The 18,835-nt window shown below is 38.3% G+C and overlaps 1 protein-coding gene across 1 annotated transcript; it reads left to right on the top strand.

Annotated features, from left to right (window-relative positions):
- Positions 1-6,493: 6,493 nt before the first annotated feature.
- On the top strand, positions 6,494-9,419 carry LOC146160553 (chloride channel CLIC-like protein 1). Its single transcript, XM_083384495.1, has one exon. It carries the CDS (start codon positions 6,518-6,520, stop codon positions 8,405-8,407), a length of 1,890 nt encoding a protein of 629 aa, XP_083240621.1. The 5' UTR covers positions 6,494-6,517; the 3' UTR covers positions 8,408-9,419.
- Positions 9,420-18,835: the final 9,416 nt, after the last annotated feature.

Here is an 18,835-nt window from a genome sequence, read left to right as displayed (position 1 = left end):
AAAAAAAGTTATGTATTTCAAACACAAAAACTACATCTGAGCGGAAAACCAAGCGTCTGGCATCCCTGAAGCGAAGCCACATATGTTTGATCATAGAATACTAATGGCGGTATAGAAAACTTTAATCCTATTGATTAGAACCAAAGTCGTTAGAACTATAATGGTTCTTCTAACTTTTAGTTAGTCACACATCTTAAACCACATTTTTCGGTTAATTAAACTACGTAAAGTTTTAGTTTGCCTCAGTATGTCCACCTAAATCTAAATCAATATGCTTGCGTCATTCCATGTTGATTCACCACTTTTTCTATCGTGGTTATGGCTTTTTTCGTTGGCAACTTTTGTATCCATTGAAGCGTTGCCGAAAATCTCAAACTTAATGGCATGTCTGTTTTTTGCATTTTCTCTGTGGTATAGAGGAATCAGGTGGCACTGTATAAAGACAAATTGTATTTGATTCTCGACAAGCTTTCGCACAACCGTGCTTCATCAGGTCAAAGTATAAATGAAAACAATTAAAATGCACGTAAAAGCACAAGCGCAAGTAAAAGGCGATAAGAATGGTGACGTCTCTGCGGTATGACTCCCAAAAAGGTTCAGATAAGTTTGTTTGTTTGTTTAGGTTTATTTAATGCAGTAAACTGCTAGAAGTTGTGAACAAACACAAATACATGCACCTTTTCAAGTTTTTCACGTGTACTCAAATTCAATAATCATCGTTTATCATAATTTGGTTTGCAGCGTAGTTTACGAAATCATTCAAGCGAGCTATTATTGGAATGTATTTTTTGATTTAAACGTTTTTAGGGGTGTTTGCGTTTTGTCAAAACTGTTACATCAAGGTTTGCCATCTTGAAACATATTCTTTCATGCCTCGAATTTTGGTCGATTACAGTCTCAAATACAGGACTTCCATGGCTCCTTTGTTTATATTTAATGCAATCCATAACATTTAGGGGAAAACATTACCGGCATACAGCGATGGGTTCCTTAGTTAAGTTTGTTGTTGCGAACGTGACAATGAATACTCGGGAGCAGAGGCAGGGAACTTGTGGGTCGCGAAAAATATATTTATGGCTTATGTCTTTGCCGATTGTCTATTACAGGGTTTCTCAACCGTGGCCCTCGGCCCCCCTGGGGGGCCACGGAGCGGTCATTGGGGGCCACCGGCATAACTCTCCATCTAGAATGCGAAAACCAAAGTGTCGCTGTATTCAAAATTTACCAGTTAACTTAAAATTATATATTTTTTTATATATAATTTTTATATATATCTTTGCGGATTTGTGTTTTCGTTTTTGCGTTGTGCCGTTCCATTTCGGAATATGAGCCATATCCGTTTTCTTGTCTAACTGTGTGGTTTTAGGTTTGCTTTTGCCTTTCCACCTTTTCTTATCTACCGTGTTTTGCTACGTCACTGATTCTCATACCGCTTCCCTCTGGGCCGTGTTTTTATCAGTGGCTTTCTGTGGCCGCTACACGTATCGCATGCTCCTTTTGCTTTTGTTTTACAGTAGTGGTTGGGGTTTTTACGCAGATTGTCTTTGTCTTTGTTCATCTTGGATGCATTTCATATATTTTAATATTTTAATTTTTTACTATTTATTTGTACAGACAAACTGATGATGCCATTTATAGGCGAAATGCATATTTGTATTAAAGTTTTAGACCTTGCTGACTGATTTTTGTTCGGAGCGGTGCGCTTCTCAAGCTTTTATTAATAAATTTTAGAACTTTTACCGTCGGCATTATGTGTTCTGTTGGAGGGCCAGATTCTGTTGTTAATACACATACAAAGCTTAACTTAATTTTGTGTTTTTATTATGACTTTAAAACTTTTTGTAACGTTTTGTAACACATTTTTCTGACACCTGCTTCGACTAGTCGGTAGGGATGTTTAAAGTAGAATATTGAATCCTTTTTATTCGTTTCATCACGGAAAGTTACGCCTAATTGGTCGTTCGCGAGTGGCAAGTTTGGTTAGAGACCTGTCGCTTTGGCGAAACTATTACTGTGCTGCTTTGTAGATAGCCGTGTATCGTGCTGCGTCAGCATTTTTTTTCGAGCGGCCAATTATTACTTACCGACAAATGCTGTTAGGCGAGCAACTAGTGTGTATTGCCAGGTGCAACGGTTCACAATTTCCTTTAAGGGCGTTCAGTTGCAAAAAAAAAACATTTCACCGTTAAACGCATAAAGTATACGCTAACGGGTTATTCAAAAGGTCATGTTTAGGCCAACATTCAGCGGTTTATGCAGCTTATTTGTCAAGTAGGCTAATAGTCACGCATTAACAAAAAACGAAAACCGAGTAATCATTTCGACGAATGTAGTGACATCGCTTGGCTTAGGACAAAACTGAGCCGAATATAAAAAATACCTTGGTGGCGTCGAAGAACAAAATTTGTGATGACTAACTAAGTTAGTTTAAATTAAAATGACTTTTTTAGAAAGTAAGTGCATTTATTCGTTAATTAACGGCTGTATTGGTTATTAACCTGAAGAAGTAAAACAAGTGAAAATCATTTAAACACAATTCTTTTTTTTTTATAAGCAGGTGGGGCACGAGTGTCGAGAGCCTTTCAAAGGGGGCCACAAAGCATAAAAGGTTGAGAACCACTGTTCTATTAGTTTAGCGTTTATCGGGGAAACTGGAAGGTCATTCAAGACTTGTAGAAAGGACCACCAACATTAGGCTAAAGTGGCCATTGCAACAACGTGCAAACAAGTTTGCGTTTTCAAGCCACACTGCACTCCAAGGCAATCGTACAATGCACTTAATGTCACTGTTTTCCAATGCCTTGACTTTCCTTTAGTCATTTGGGCAAAATGACTTGACTTGACTCAAGTCTCTCGGGGAAATGACTTGAGTTAAAATGAATTGTTTTCCATAAGTCTTTTTTTTATAAAATTGAGCTATTTATTCAAATTTTTGCACATAAAATAGTTTGCTTGCTATATGTTACTTTTTTTTATTTTTTAATTAAGTTATTTCTCATAATCGTGCAAATTCTAATAGTTTATCGTTTTATTTTTACGACAAGGGAAAGTTGACTTGCTCTAATTATGGCTTGATTTGCACAAACTGATGACTTGGACTTGGACTTAAGTTATTTTACAAATGACTTGACTGGGACTTGGTTATGTCAAAATGACTTGTTTAAAACACTGCTATACTTGTTCTGAATCATGACTCCGAATAAAACCAAAGAAACTGAATGTGGCAAGCCGCAAAGTGTTTGTAGTAATTCTAATGTTTCCATAATAAACATCCATGTTGAAGATTTCGTCATCGTTTCCTATGAAAGGTCGAATTTCCCTGTAAAGGTGATAGAAATGGATAAGGAAGATGCACAGGTTTCTACCTTTCCAAAGTGCCATATTAGATAACGATGGCCATACACTGTGTCGATTAAGAGTGGGACAAAGTTGTTGAGCACAACATAGAAGTTACGAGAATTAACAAACGCGGATTTTTCAGGGTTTCTGATCTTGAAATGAAGGAGGGGTATAAATATTGTGTTAAAATAAGCAACTGGTGTCAATTAACATTGATGAAAATAACAAAAATGTTTAAAGTAAATAAAAGTTAAAGTGGAAATTATATCCCTTGAATTTCTTTTCCAACGACGTCACAAAAAAAGAAATATAAGAGCTACTCTGCTGGGCAAATTTAACTAATATACAATTTTAGTTTTGTATGAAATTGCAAGATTCGATACTAGAACAGTCGGTGAATTACCTAAGGTGAGGGTATGGGATGATGCACACCCCTGAATACGCTTGTGGCCTTCACCCTATTAACTCGTGTAGAAGAGCGAGTTTTTAAATAGTTAAACTTGAAGTACCCGATTTGGCGTCTGCATAGGCCTGGGTAAGTAGACGCTACAACCCCATTAATCCCCCCCCCCCCCGCTTTTTTGCCTAATGCGAGACGACCGAGACGTACTTCTCAACTGAGTGCTACAAAACCTATAAAGTCCTACCGCAGGACCGAAACGGTCCCCCAAATTTCTCCAGCGGTTTCCCAAATTTTGGACTTGCAACTGTTTGGTATTTAAATGAAACACTTGCGGTCTCTTAAAACTACTTAGCGGTCACCCAAACCTTAAAAAAACCCTGAGTATGACTACTTTCAATACGCAAACAGAGCAATGCATGGTATGTTAAACTCGACAATTGCACCCAAAACAGTCTACACCCGCGTCCTGCATACTCTAGCGTGGTGGAAAAATAATCACCACACCGTAACCCAATGCTCCGCAACCTTTTTAATTTGCGGCACACCTAGTAAATATATGATGAACGAAAATAGATAAGAAAGCAAATATACTAGGCTTTTCAGAAAAAAAGCAGCTAACTATGATCAAACTCGCCGTAAATTTGACGTTTTACATTATTTTATATTCTGATTTTTCAGTTTTTCTTCCTAAAATATCTTACGACGACCAAACGGACTTCAAGACCGAAATTTAAACAACATAACAACATCGGAATAAAACGCGTTCGGAATAAGACCAACATAGGGCTTATACCTAAAAGTCGTAATAAGGTTTAAATCGGAATAGGTCCTTATACCATCAATAAGACATATATGGCCTATACAACCCTTTACCTAACCCCAACCCTATCTAAAACTTATCAACCCCCCAATATGTCAACCCTATAACTTAATTTCTAACCGCAAGCACTACAACACTAACCACAAAGCGGCGTCCAAATGAGAGTGCCGAAACGTCGACACCAAAACATTTAATGCCAGACCGATGCCCCCCGATCTATCATACCCTCTCTCTACAGTTTCAGGTGCTATTTTGCCTCTAGGGCCTAGGCCGAATTCCGATGAATTGGTACTTATTCCGTCGGATTTTCTTTTTAAGACGAATTTATTCGTTTTTGGCTTTATTATCGTTGGTCTTCATACTATAGAACTGTAGATTATTCTTCATTATTTATTGTTGCTTTGTAGGTCCTATCACACTTGGCATGTTCTCGCGGCTCATCGGTGTGGAGCACTGCCGTAACCCACTCTATGGTTTCTTTTATTAAACTACCGTAGTAAATTAAAAAAATGATATTTTTTGAATACCGGTTCCGGTATCAATTAAATATTTTTTTGCTAAAAGTGTGTTTGCTGGAAAGGTGTAGGGGCGTACGCAGTACTAGACTGTGTACAAGTACTGTGTAAAAATTTCAATTCTGTATGGTCACAACTTTCGGAAATATCTTTAAAATTGCGTCATCTGTTTTTGTAAATAGGGAAAGCACCTTATTTCTTACCTTTCAAAATTGATAAAAAATGTTTTTAAAACGTTTTTACCGCAGTTTACCGTATTTTCAAAAGTATATTATTTGATTGAAAGCTTTTAATTTTATTTGATGGAGTGCAGATGTTTAGAAAATGCTTCAGAAAATATATGTCGTTCCAGAAACAGTGATTCTGAGAAAATTACAAACGTTTAGTATTGTTAATTGTTAGCCTATTATGACCTTGGCGAAGTTGGCGCGCTGGATTATGTACCTTGTGATTGAATAATTTGTGATAATAATAACCTTAAACGTTTTTTTTTGCCAATGTAAGGTGAAGTAAGCTACTAGTTAGGGTTTAATGGGATTTTAGCTGTGTTTTTTTAATTCGACGACAGTAATTTTGACATTAAAAACTCTGTGGCCAGCGTTACAAAAAAAGTTTTCTTCAGGAAAAATACTTTTTTTCTTCCCGATTGGGCAAATAAAACAATTCGCTTTTATTGGACTTGAAATGGAGTGAATTGTTGGAAAAAAGCGAATTATTTTGTTTGATTCAGGGCATCTTTGGGTTTAAACGAGTCTGTATATTTCTTTAAACAAAGCTGTATAACAATCCTAGAAACAACCAGACTGCAGACTATGTGTCAGTGTTGCAAACAAGCCATTTTGAAATATAAGTCCAAGTCAAGTCGTTTAAAAAAATAACAAGTTTAGTCCCAGTTATCAGTTACCCAAGTCAAGCCATAAAAACAGCAACAAGTCATATCCAAGTCAAATCAATGATATCAACATAAAACATCCGATTTTGAGCAAGCTAAAAAATAAGAGAAAAACAGCATGTGGCAATCTGATCGTTTTACATAAACAACCCTATTTTATAACAAATGTTAAATAAAAACACTTAATCGACTCAACTCCAGTCAAGATTTTTAAAAACAGTTACTTAAGTCAATTCATTGACTTACGACATTTTCAACACTGCTATGTGTATGATAAAGAAATGACTCTTCAGTGAGCACTAAGAATGATTAGGTTCTTGGTGTCTAACTGGTTGTTTACCTATATTAGGGTTAAATCCAAAATTATGGTAAACGGTTTTAGAAAGTGTTTTAAAATAAAGTCTGGACAATACAATAGAATAGACTGCCCTATTAAAAGTTTTGAATTTTATAACTAAAAAAATAATCTAAATTTTAAAGCTACAACTTTATCTTACAATGCTACTTTTTGTTACAGGAGTTGACATAGACTGTTTGTTATTTATATCATGAATTATTTTGTTATTATACTTTCAACTGTTTTTTGCTGCATTTCGAGTACACAGAATTTTGAAATGCCCAGTGATTGGATTGATCCACATGATATGTTAAAAACAGAATCTTCCAAAACAAAATCACCAAAAGATGAGAAAATGTATGTGCAGAGTCCATCTTCAGATAATTATTTAGAAGTAATTGATGAAATATCTTCAGATCAAAGAGACTCTTTGCAACTTACTGAGTATACTTGTGACCAATTAAGAGGTAAACAAGATCACGACACAGATAATTTGAAGGAACAAGATTTAGTTTTTCTAAAACGGTATGTTGCTGTTCTTCTTCGTATTCTTTCTGATGTTGATGAACAATCCGACCAGACTATGTTTGACATTCGTCTTCAGGTTGACACAAACTTTTTTTCCCAATTAAAACTGTTTGTTGAAACCAATAATATAGCTTCAAAGGATGTTTTGGTTACTTTGGAACAAAGTATACAATTTGCAACTGCTGCTCAACCAAAAATATCTAATCATTGGGAAGGCAAATTTAAAAAACTTTTTGGTTTGCCCTTTACAGATGTTGTAAAGATTGGGGTTGTAGTACTTATGTTTATAGCTGCATTAACTCTAGAGTGTCTTAGCAGTATTGCATGGTCATACCAACTACGACGCTTTATTGTGGTTGTCTTTCTAATTAGCTTTCCTATGACCTATCTTCATGAATATCAATTAGCTGTAGCAGAGCACCAGAGTACAAGCTCAAAAATCCCCGAACACTGTAAAAAAACGCAACACTCCTCAATGGAAGGGTTTTATATATTTTTCAGAGATATGTTTAGTACTACCAAGGACCCATGTTTGCAATATCATGAAACTTTTCTTATTGACCCTATTTTAAAAGTTCCTCCAACAAAGGTGCTTGCTGTAACACTCTCTCGATTCTTTCTAGAACCCCTAAGTCATTTTGGTACAGCATTCAGTGAGACTTTTAGAAACATGTTTTCAAAATTGCCTATACAACTGTGGATACCTGCATTTATCTTCTTGATTATTGTGATGATAGTGGCACTAATGCTCGTCTCAGTTTGTTTCGGGTATACATGGAATGTACACCTGCCATTTTGGTCTGGGATTGAAATAGGCCCAAGGCAACATCAGCTTGCCAACCAAAATATGGAACAACTTTTGGCAAGTAACCGGGAACAATTGCAAATTTTGCAAGCTGCACTGGATCAACAAAGTCAACCAACCAGAAAACCACTTGAACCACCCAGTGTTTTGACTCGTGCTATTGACTACCTGGACTTCAGTAAAATAGTACGAAATGGTTCAACAAGTGACGATTCCATAACGCAGCAAAAAGTTCCCCAAGAAAGTAAAATTAATGATTTCCCCTCTGCAACTGCACAAGAAAGTTGTTTTGAAGATGGAGGTCACACTGATTTACGTAGAAGAGTACCATACCCTCTTTCACCAGATGAAAAAAGATATTATTCAGAAACTACTATTTTACCAACTGTATCACAGAAAATCTGTTCTCCAAATGAGAAAGGTGACAGTACCTCTTACAGCTCACCCTACCCTACTGAATCCAGAGAAAACCTTCCATATCCACCAGATTTTGGTAGACTTGGTCAATATACTTTGCCAGTTGTGGAAAATGTATCAACAGATGAACAGGTAGCATCCACTTCTGGGGATTGTTTGAAAGAGATGTTCAATGTAAAAAGCCCAGTTGAATTAGGATTTGAAAAAATAGAATCACAATGCCCAACAGGAATAGAGAATCCATTGAATATTTCCAAGGAAACGCAACAAAAAAATAAACCAGGAAATCAAGGTAGAGAAACAATGGATGAAATTGACGATTCTGATAAAAGTTCTCCTTATCAACCATAAAAAATATCTACTTAAAAAAATTGTTATATGTCATTTTTTTTATATTTGTTGACTGAAGATATATATTTTTCACAAGTCATAGGTAAACTGTGATGCAAGTTGTTATGTCAGAATTTTATGCCAATGATAAAGTAATGTGTTACTCAAATATTTTCTTATTCATTTAAAATCGTTGCAACGGTCGACTGCCATTATCATTCTGTTCGCTGAAGTGATATAACATCACTCCGCATGTTTGGCGCACTTCCCTTTGAAAACTGTTCGACTTTGCAGAACACTGAAATTTTAAGTTACAGTTCGGCTTGGAATCCGGTTCAGTTTCGGTTTCGAGCAATTTAAAAGTTTCGGTTTGACTAAAATTATTTTCAAATCCGGTTTTAAAGTTCAATTTCGGATGCAATATTAGTTGCGTTAAACCTAAAAATATGTGCCATTAAATGTAGCGCATAATTATAGAATAGCAACTCGTATTTAATCTAAGTTTCGTGACGTAATAAAAAACGAGCGGTTCATGATTTAAATACATAAAAAATAAAACAATAACGTTTTATTTATTGAATATTTTTTTCCGCAAAATTTCACAACTGGCATAATTTGACTCAGTAAAATACAAGTTGTGACGTCATACGGGAGTTAACCGCTTTTTTGCAGGCCCAGGTACTCAAAATATTCGATTCAGTTCGGCTCCTTGAAATCTTACAAAAACGGTTCAGGTTCGAAAAATATCGGCCCAAAACCGGTTCATAAAGTTCCGGTTTAACTCCCTGCAAAGCCAAGCGTAGTGCTTTAGTTTTCTTAAATTCTGTGTCAAAGACCTTACCCACCAAGAAAGTTATAAAATTACACGGCAATTATACAACATATATGTTAAAGTGATGTTCACGTTGTTTTATCCACCCACGACACTTCTTTATTCCTGTTCGTAAATATGTATTAATTTTGATTTCACGTCTTGCCGCTTTCACACGAGTCGTATAAGTTGTTACGTTGGACTTAGGCCTAATATTTTTATGATTGCATTTATAAACGTTTAAATTTGACATCTAACGTCATTTTTTTATCCTTTGTTTTTGTTTTTTGTGGGTACTGGTCAATTAAAGTAGATCCATGCTACTTTTCGACATAACAAGCGACAAACGGCACGGGGACGATAAGCGCCAATTCTGGATTACAATATTTTTACAATTCTCTCAAAAACGCGAAAAGCAAAAAACAACGAATTATAGGCTATCATTTTCCTACCTTATACAATATTTCTCCTTTACGGCAGTATTTTTCAATTAGGAGTGGGTGTAATTTATTTCTTTGCTCAGGTAAATGATGAATATAGAGGTACTTGTGTAAAAATAAGATAACAATGGTTTTGTTATGTAAGCAATTTAAGAAGGAAGTACGTGCTACTATAGTATTAATTGTAGATTTAAAAGGGGAGCAAGGAAAAACGTTAAGAACTATACTGACTTGACCAGAAATTATTTTGACCTAACCTAACGTGTAAATTTTTATTCTTTTTTTATAAAATTGCCCTAGTAATCATTGCTGACGCCTTGTAGAGTCAAATATTATCCAAACAAACGCAATTATATTTCAACGCTTTCTGTCCTCCTTTTTTTGTAATTAGACCTATTGTGAATAGCAAATATAACCCTAGGACTGGCCCTGATAAGAGTTGTTGTTAAATGCCTAAAAACTTCACGCATAAAAAACAGTTAAAATTGATTACAGCCCGCTGAGACCTTTCTGGAAGAGGTTGCCCACGCTGGTTTGTATAAATCCAAAATGAAGTTGGCTTTCATATCACGCAAAGAACCAATAATAACACTGGCCAACAAAGAATATTATATTTTAGGCACGGTATACAATAGGCACGTTTGAGAATGGGTTCGTGATTCCGAATGTAGCCTACTTAGTTTATTGAATTGACTGTAGTTTTCGACACATGAAATTATTTTTACGCATTTTTCATTAAAAGTCGTCTCGCAAATTGCATCGACATGAGTTGAAGTAGGGATGTCCGTTATTATTGAATCGGAGCTGATACCCGATACCAAGTGTTATCTTCGGTACGGTACTCGTCCGATACTAGGGGTATATCGGTGCCGATACCAAATTAAAAAGGATTTTCGGGTTTGACTTGCCATACAGCGCGACGTTTATTTTACTTTTTCTTAAGGGGTAAATTTATCAGGAAATATAGTGACCTAAACCAAATTTTAAACTTACGGACCAGTAAACCTTAAAAACAAATTTTGCGGACCGGTTGACTTTCCAAAGTCAAAATCAACCCACAAAGTAATTGGGATAAAATAAAAAAAATTGTAATACATGTGGCGACTCGGCAGGAGAGTTGACCGACGGTAGAGAACCACTGGCAATTATTATTATAGGGTGCTAAACTTCCCAACGATAGGGCAAACTTTTGCCTAATAACTTGTAAAAAATGCCTTTGCTGAACGTTTAAATTTTGTCTATTATGATTGAACAAGCACAGTAATGACGACATTTGGTATGGGATACGTTATGTCCAAAACATTAAGTATCGGAATAAAATTTGAAGTATCGGACATCCCGTACATTTTTTTTCGCAGGTTTATTCAATTAACTTCCAGTTTTTCACGGTAATACTTATTTGTCTAACTTTGCTAAGCTATAAACACAAATTCTAAAAATTAGTTACTTAGCAAGGAAGCCTACAGCACAGCTAATTATTTTTTAATCTTAGTTAGTAAATCAACGGTAAACATAGCAATCAAAAACACATTAATGGTATTCCAATTTCGGTCGTTATGCTGGAGTGCAAAAAAATAGAAAGATGTTAAAATGTATAATGCAACTCCGACGAATATTATTACTATGTCAATCTTTTCGCACAAATTTAGTGCAGTTCATTATTACTTTTCGAATATATGCAAACTTGTCATTCTTATTATTTTATTCAGTTTTGAAGCTTTGAAAAAAAAGGGGGGGTAACAGTAATATTCTGGCAGCCCGAATGACTGTGCCTTGAACTGGCGTACCAGGGATATCACAATACAGTCCGACATTACGCCACGCAGATCAATGTTTTCGTGGTGGGTTAGCAAAATTCATTAATCAATACGGTTTCTCATCCGTGATCCGTTAACAGGAATATATTAGAATAACAATAAAGGCCTTTGTTTCATCACAAAGAGATTGGCAACAATTGTTAACTAAAATTTACATTATTTGAGATTTTATAGCCTTAGTGCAAATGTGGAGAAAGGACGTACTAATAAAAGTTTATAAAGAAATCGATTTTGTTAGTTTTTAAGCGTTTGTAAATCTGCTACTCTTTTGTAAGTTTAGTGGTATATTCAGAGCAGCAGCGATGAATTTTTAGGTGTAGAGCTTAGTTTCTCACAAAAGAGAAAAAATCTGCTTGGCCAATGTAATGAGCTGAGTGATGAATTCTTGGGCGGTGGTGCAGTTGGCCGTGTGTTTGTTGCAACACCGACCCAGAAAAAAAATGGAATCCAGCGACAAATTGCAGTTTGTTCGCGAGAAAAATCGACAGCTCAAGGTAGGACACTTGAGAATTGAGATTAATTTTCTAGGCTGCAATTGGATTGATCCGATTGGTGAACACAATTAGTTGCACAGCACCCGAAAAAAGTTACTAATAGCTGACAATTAACAGATTTGTTTGTATCAATTGCAAAGTTTGAATAAATAATAACATCGCAGTGGTAATAAGTATTTTTCATTGTAGTGCTAAGAAATATGGGCGCTGGTCTAGAATCCTACCACTTGCGTATTTTATTGAAGGTTCACGGTCATATATGTTCATTTTGCCCGAAAATTTAGAATTGTGTAGTTGCCCTTGTGCTGGGTCTACCCTAATGATAAACACACCGTCAGAAAGAGCCAACCCTCTTCTGTACAGCGAGAGCAAAAATAAACCCCTATATGCATGGTGCGACGCCTAGCGGAACTGTTAGCGTACCCTATATTATAAATCTCTTGCCACTAGGTGGCAGCACAGAAACTCTGGTCGAGTCTTGGGGTAGCCTTATTCTATTCCTAAAACGTCTATGAGTGCTTAGTGCATTAGCCTTTCTTTACAGAGTCCATTCTTTGAGGGTAATTTTGCTGGAATATTTACGGTCGCCTAGCATAGGAAATTGCATTGACGTTCGCAAGTCTAGAATCCTACCACAATATTTCGGCTTTTTGCCTGAATTTAGAATTGTGTAGTTGCCCTTGTGCTGGGTCTACCTTAATGATAAACACACCGTCAGAAAGAGCCAGCCCTCTTCTGTACAGCGAGAGCAAAAATAAACCCCTATATGCATGGTGCGACGCCTAGCGGAACTCTTAGCGTACCCTATAGTATAAATATCTTGCCACTAGGTGGCAGCACATAAACTCTTGTCGAGTCTTGGGGTAGCCTTATTCTATTCCTAAAACGTGACTATGAGTGCTTAGTGCATTAGCCATTCTTTACAAAGTCCATTCTTTGAGGGTAATTTTGCTGGAATATCTACGGCCGCCTAGCATACGAAATTGCATTGACGTGCGCAAAGACCATCTGCATTTTTATGTTTGACACCGATGTATTAGATTAAAACAGTTGCTGGACCAATCGCGCATACAGGTCATAGAGGTCCTTGGACTGATATAGCCAATTGAGAGAAGCGTGGTCAGTCCGCAAAGTAAAACCTTGTCTTAGGAGATAGCAGCGAAATAACTTGGTGGCATAAACGACCGCTAATAATTTTTTGCGCCTGGTGGAATAATTTCGTCCTGATTTAGTTCTGCTGCCATAGGCTATGACATGTTCTTTTCCCTCTTTCCACTGCGCTAACACACATCCAATGGCAAAATAAGACGCCGTTCTATGCCATTCAAAACAATACGCACTAGTCGCTTGAAACCAGCAGCAGAATTGCAAAGACCCATTGGCATCACATTGAACTCGAACATACCCATGTGGCTCGCGAAAGCGGTCCTTTTCGCGGGAAGTCTTATCTATAGGAATTTGCCAATACCCAGATTTTAAATAGTGTAGGTTACTAAAATAGGTGGAGTTAGATAAAATATCGAGGCTTCGGTCTACTGTAGCTGTTTTTCTTTGTCACCTCATTTAGGCCCCGATAACCAATGCAAAAATCAGTTTTATCTGATTTTTCCTCACGAGTACTATCGGTCTCGACCATGGGAATGACGATGGACGTATAAAACCTTGGGTCTTCATCTCGTGGACGATTTCGTCCACTTTCTTCTTCTCAGGTGGTGCCATCCGACGAAAGGGTTGGTCCACTGGGCTAGCATCTCTGGTGTTAATCACATGTTCGACGAGATCAGTTCGTCCTATTTCTGCAGAGTGGGTCGCAAACGATCTGTGACCATGTTGCAAAAGGTCTGTATCCGTGCGAGCTCCCTTGTTGTAAGACCGCCACCAATTTCAATTTCGTCTGTAAAATCCTTGTGGTTTTCTTCAGTTGGGCATACGAAGCTGACGCTCTGTTGGGTAGAACAAGAAAAGTCCACGCATCCGCGATCATTACAATAACATGGGTGTGTTTAGTTTGTGACCCATTGTGGCATGGGCAAATGACAGGATTTCGGGACACTACGACAGGTTACGTTTAACTATAGCCTTCAAACAGTTCCATACCTTTCTCGTATGATGGTAACTGCTAAGCCCGTATCAACAAGGACGCGCACTGACAGGTTTTCTATCATAATATTAACGAAGGAATGAGGCCTTTGACCAGATGCGATTTGTACGATAGACTGTTTAGGTAAATCACCGAGGTCAAACCTGCTAGCGTCCTGGTCCAGTGGCTGGTAATAGCCGGAGCGAAGGTCGGCTACCTCTTGCCGTAAATGGTCGATCGTTTCCATAAAATCCCCTATTTGGCGTTGGAATTCCTTTTTTTTTTTTTTTTTTTTTTTTTTTAGGCAAGAAACTCAGAATAAAGTTATACCCATGTCAATGCTTTAAGCTACCGTTTATTTGTTAGAGTGAATATGGGAGAGCTACCACCTCCTGACAACCGTTTCATCCAATAAGGGAGAGGTACGGAATCCATATAGAGGGGAGGCGCCGGGTTGAATGGGTATAAGACGGGGTCTGCAGAAACACTCTCCGTCGTAGCATTATTGCTAATTTGGCCTACATTCTGTGAGGGCTGGCACGCAATTCTGGGCGTAGCCATCTTTACGGCTTTAGTAAAGTCTCGCTTTTTTGACACGTCCTTACTAATTGCAGTGGCGAGTGTTCTGTCGCTCAAGCCGCGCAGTAGAACCATACATAACCTCATTTTTACTATAGGCTTGTCGCCGCCGTCTGGGTACGCTTGTTCGCCATCGGTTCGCAAACGTATTCTCTTATGCTTTCGTTAACCATTTGACCACTTTCTAGCAACTGGTCACGTTTATCAACGCTTTGGTAAAGCAAGTTCAATTATAGCGCACTGTATGTCATGCCACGGGTGTTGGCTTCAAGTGACGTACTGCCTCTGAATAGCTGCAAGGCGTGGAGCTTGGTGCAGATGGTACACCTGGTAAATCTCCCAGAACTGCGGGTGGGGTACCATATACCAGTTCTGTCGACGACGTGTGTAGGTCCTCCTTTGGAGCGGTCCGTATGCCCAGTAGCACCCATGGAAGTTGATCAACCCAGTTGAGTCCGTTTAGGCGCGCCATCAACGCAGACTTTAGATGGCGTTGGAATCTCTCGACGATTCCATTTGACTAGGGATGATAAGAAGTGGTGCAATGAATTTTCACACCGAGCGTGTTAATTATACTTGACTATAGTTGTGAAGTGAACTGTTGGCGCCACGATCTGATGTAATGTCCGCGGGAACACCGAAGCGGCTTACCCAGTTGCTAATAATACACGTGTACAAGTAACGGTCGTTCCGTCTGGCATCAGAACAACTTCCGGCGAACGTTTAAATCTATCCACCATTGTTAATAGAAAGCTGTAAACTTGACATGAAGGCAGGGAACCAACAATATATATGTTCACATGATCGAAAGGCTTACCTGGATCTGCATACCTTACCAGCGGAGCTGCATTGCTTAGCCCACCAACCGACTTGTTTGTGGTGGCCGTGCCGAACATATTTTGAGGATATGATTTTTCTAGTGGTCCGAATAGACGAGTGCGATAAGCCATGCTTGACGTCAAAAAGTTTGCTCTGACAAGGTTGTAGTATAATGGGACGATGATATCCGGTGGACGTATCACATAATAAAACAACTCTTGACGAGCCAAGCGGAATCTGTTCGATATATAGGCCATAGATAGCTGTTGTGTAAGCTTCAACTTCCGCACATTGTTGTGCCGCACCTAAAGATGCGTAATCGATGTTAAGTACATCATTTTGACGAAGATTTATGGATGACAAGCGACAAAGTGGATCGGTCGCACAGTTGTTTTTACAAATATGCTGTACATCCGTAGTAAACTCAGCAATTTCAGAAATATGTCGTTGTTGCCGCGCAAACCATGGATAAGATGCTTTTGCAAACGCGAAGGTTAAAGGTTTGTGGCCGGTAAAAAGTACCGAAAATTTTGGACCGCCTGGTTAAGGGCAAGTATAGTTCCCTGTCGAACATGCTGTACCTCGTTTCTGGTGGCCGCAAATAACGACTGAAAATGCTCACGGTTTTCAAACACCATCAATTTACTGTTCCAAAACGCCGCCAATAGCTTTATCCGAAGCATCCACTCCATCCGTTTGATGGTAGATGGTACAGGACATTATCTGATGATTTATACCTTTTGAGGAAGTGGTGCTGCTCCATTCTTGTTGATATGATGCCTTCAAAAGTCACTTTCTGCGACATCGAATATGCCATTGTTTGCGTTAATACCTAACCCATGTTGAACTAAACGGCGAAACAGTTGTCGCAAATTCTGCCTGTGCTCTTGGACAGATGAGCTGGCTACAAGTATATCATCAATGTAGACGAAGACAAATGTCAGGTCTTGGCAAACCGTATCCATAAGACGCTGAAATGCCTGCGCTGCGTTCTTGATCCCGAAAGGCATTCGTATGAATTTAAATAAGCCAAATGGGCTTATGTTTGCGGTCTTGGGAATATCTTTCTGTGCCACTGTGCTACTTCAACCTGGTGATTGTGCCACTGTGCCACTTCAACCTGGAGATACCAGCGTAGATCAAGTTTTGAAAATACATTTGCGCCAGACAGGAGCGCAGAAAAATCTTGTATATGAGGAATTGCGTAGCGACCTGGTTCTGTGACTGCATTAAGTCGACGATAATCGCCACAAGGGCAAGGGTGATTAATAACCAACAGCTTGCGGAACGCCGAATAAAATCCATTTCCAACATTTTGCTGAATTCAGCTTTTGCAAGGTCTTCGTGCTCTTGCGTGAATCGAATGAACTGCGGTAAGAATATGAAGTCCACACCATGTTTCGTCAAGGTTTGCAAAAAGCTTGTAGCCTACAGGAATTCTGAGGAAACTCCATGATTATGTCATTGTAGCGACTTTTCAACTTTGCTACTGTGTACAATCCTTGAGGCGCTTGTGACGCTATATGCAAGGCGATGCTAGTGAACGACATAGCATTTCAGGCGTCGGCGCCGCAGTTCCCCCAACGTGAGTGAGCTCTGAGAAAATCAACGCCAAAGAGGGGGCGGGAGCCATCCGCTAAAATAAATTTCCAACAAAGTGTGCCCGAAACCAAAAACGCGGACACGACGTAGTAATATTTTGTGTCATCAGCAGTTATTCGTTTCACATCGAAATGTGCTACGGTCTGCTGAAACCACACGCGCGGTTTGAAGTCCAGAAAATTGGTAGTTTTAAAGAAAGAGCGTTTTGTTGTTTGGGCAAAAAGCCGAAATATTGTGGTAGGATTCTAGACTTGCGCACGTCAATGCAATTTCGTATGCTAGGCGGCCGTAGATATTTCATCAAAATTACCCGGAAAGGCTAATGCACTAAGAACTTATAGTTACGTTTTAGGAATAGAATAAGGCTACCCCAAGACTCGATCGGAGTTTCTGTGATGCCACCTAGTGGCAAGAGATTTATAATATAGGGTACGCTAAGAGTTCCGCTAGGCGTCGCACCATGCATATAGGGATTTATTTTTGCTCTCGCTGTACAGAAGAGGGTTGGCTCTTTCTGGCGGTGTGTTTATCATTAAGGTAGACCCAGCACAAGGGCAACTACACAATTCTAAATTCAGGCAAAAAGCCGAAATATTGTGGTAGGATTCTAGACTTGCGAACGTCAATGCAATTTCCTATGCTAGGCGGCCGTAGATATTTCATCAAAATTACACCCAAAGAATCGACTCTGTAAAGAACGGCTAATGCACTAAGCACTTATAGTTACGTTTTAAGAATAGAATAAGGCTACCCCAAGACTCGACCAGAGTTTTTGTGCTGCCACCTAGTGGCAAGTATTTTATAATATAGGGTACGTTAAGAGTTCCGCTAGGCGTCGCACCATGCATATAGGGGTTTATTTTTGCTCTCGCTGTGCAGAAGAGGGTTGGCTCTTTCTGACGGTGTGTTTATCATTAGGGTAGACCCAGCACAAGGGCAACTACACAATTCTAAATTTTCGGGCAAAATGCAAACATATATGACCGTAAACCTTCAATAAAATACGCCAGGTGTCGCCATTTGCAAGATAATACCCCCCTGTACAAATTTATTGGGAAAATGCTTTCACCTTTGGGAAAAATATGGCCAGCCTAACCAGCTTTATTGTTACCTTTGGAATTTACATTTAAAAAACTAAATTTGCTACTGTACCTTCCGCTAAAAAAAAAAAAAGTGGTAGGATTCTAGACCAGCGCCGAAATATGTATTATTGAACTTTGTTAATATATTTATTTTTTTTTGGCTGCAACTACTTGGTTATTGTTTGGGTAAGTGTAGGTCAAGTATTATTATTTAATAAATATATACTTGACCTACCCAATCCCAAACGCTAACCAGACCCGTAACCCGAATAAGGTTTGTTGTGGTTGGGTTATAGAACAGCGCCTGATTTGTTGCTATATATTCTGTGTTTTCTCAACACTGAAGAAACGAGATAGGCTTTTTATAAAAACATATCTCATTTATAACGATGTATTTTTGTTAAGAAATATTTATAGTATCATTGCAATGGGCAACTACATAGTTTCTATAAAATTCGAGTCTGCAAAAGTTATACTTGATATGTATTTTGGCATTACTGAATACCCTTTTTATTCTAAGGTGGCAATTAAGATCGTGTATGCCGATAACGGGGTGCCACCGAATTGGGAATTGGCCAAATATATTACTGGCGAAATTAACAACCTACACAAGACTTTTGGACAACCAAACATCGTACGTCGTAATAAATCGTGATTTTATAGTTTTGTAATTTAAAAAAGTCGTTTTAAAAAGTCATGTTATATGTAAAATATTATATAGCTAT

Source organism: Ascidiella aspersa, chromosome 3, assembly GCF_963924565.1.
Source record: "Ascidiella aspersa chromosome 3, kaAscAspe10.2, whole genome shotgun sequence".
Classification (NCBI taxonomy): Eukaryota; Metazoa; Chordata; class Ascidiacea; order Phlebobranchia; family Ascidiidae; genus Ascidiella; species Ascidiella aspersa.
The sequence above is the reverse complement of the archived record's forward strand: the minus strand, read 5'-3'. Positions and strand labels throughout refer to the sequence as shown.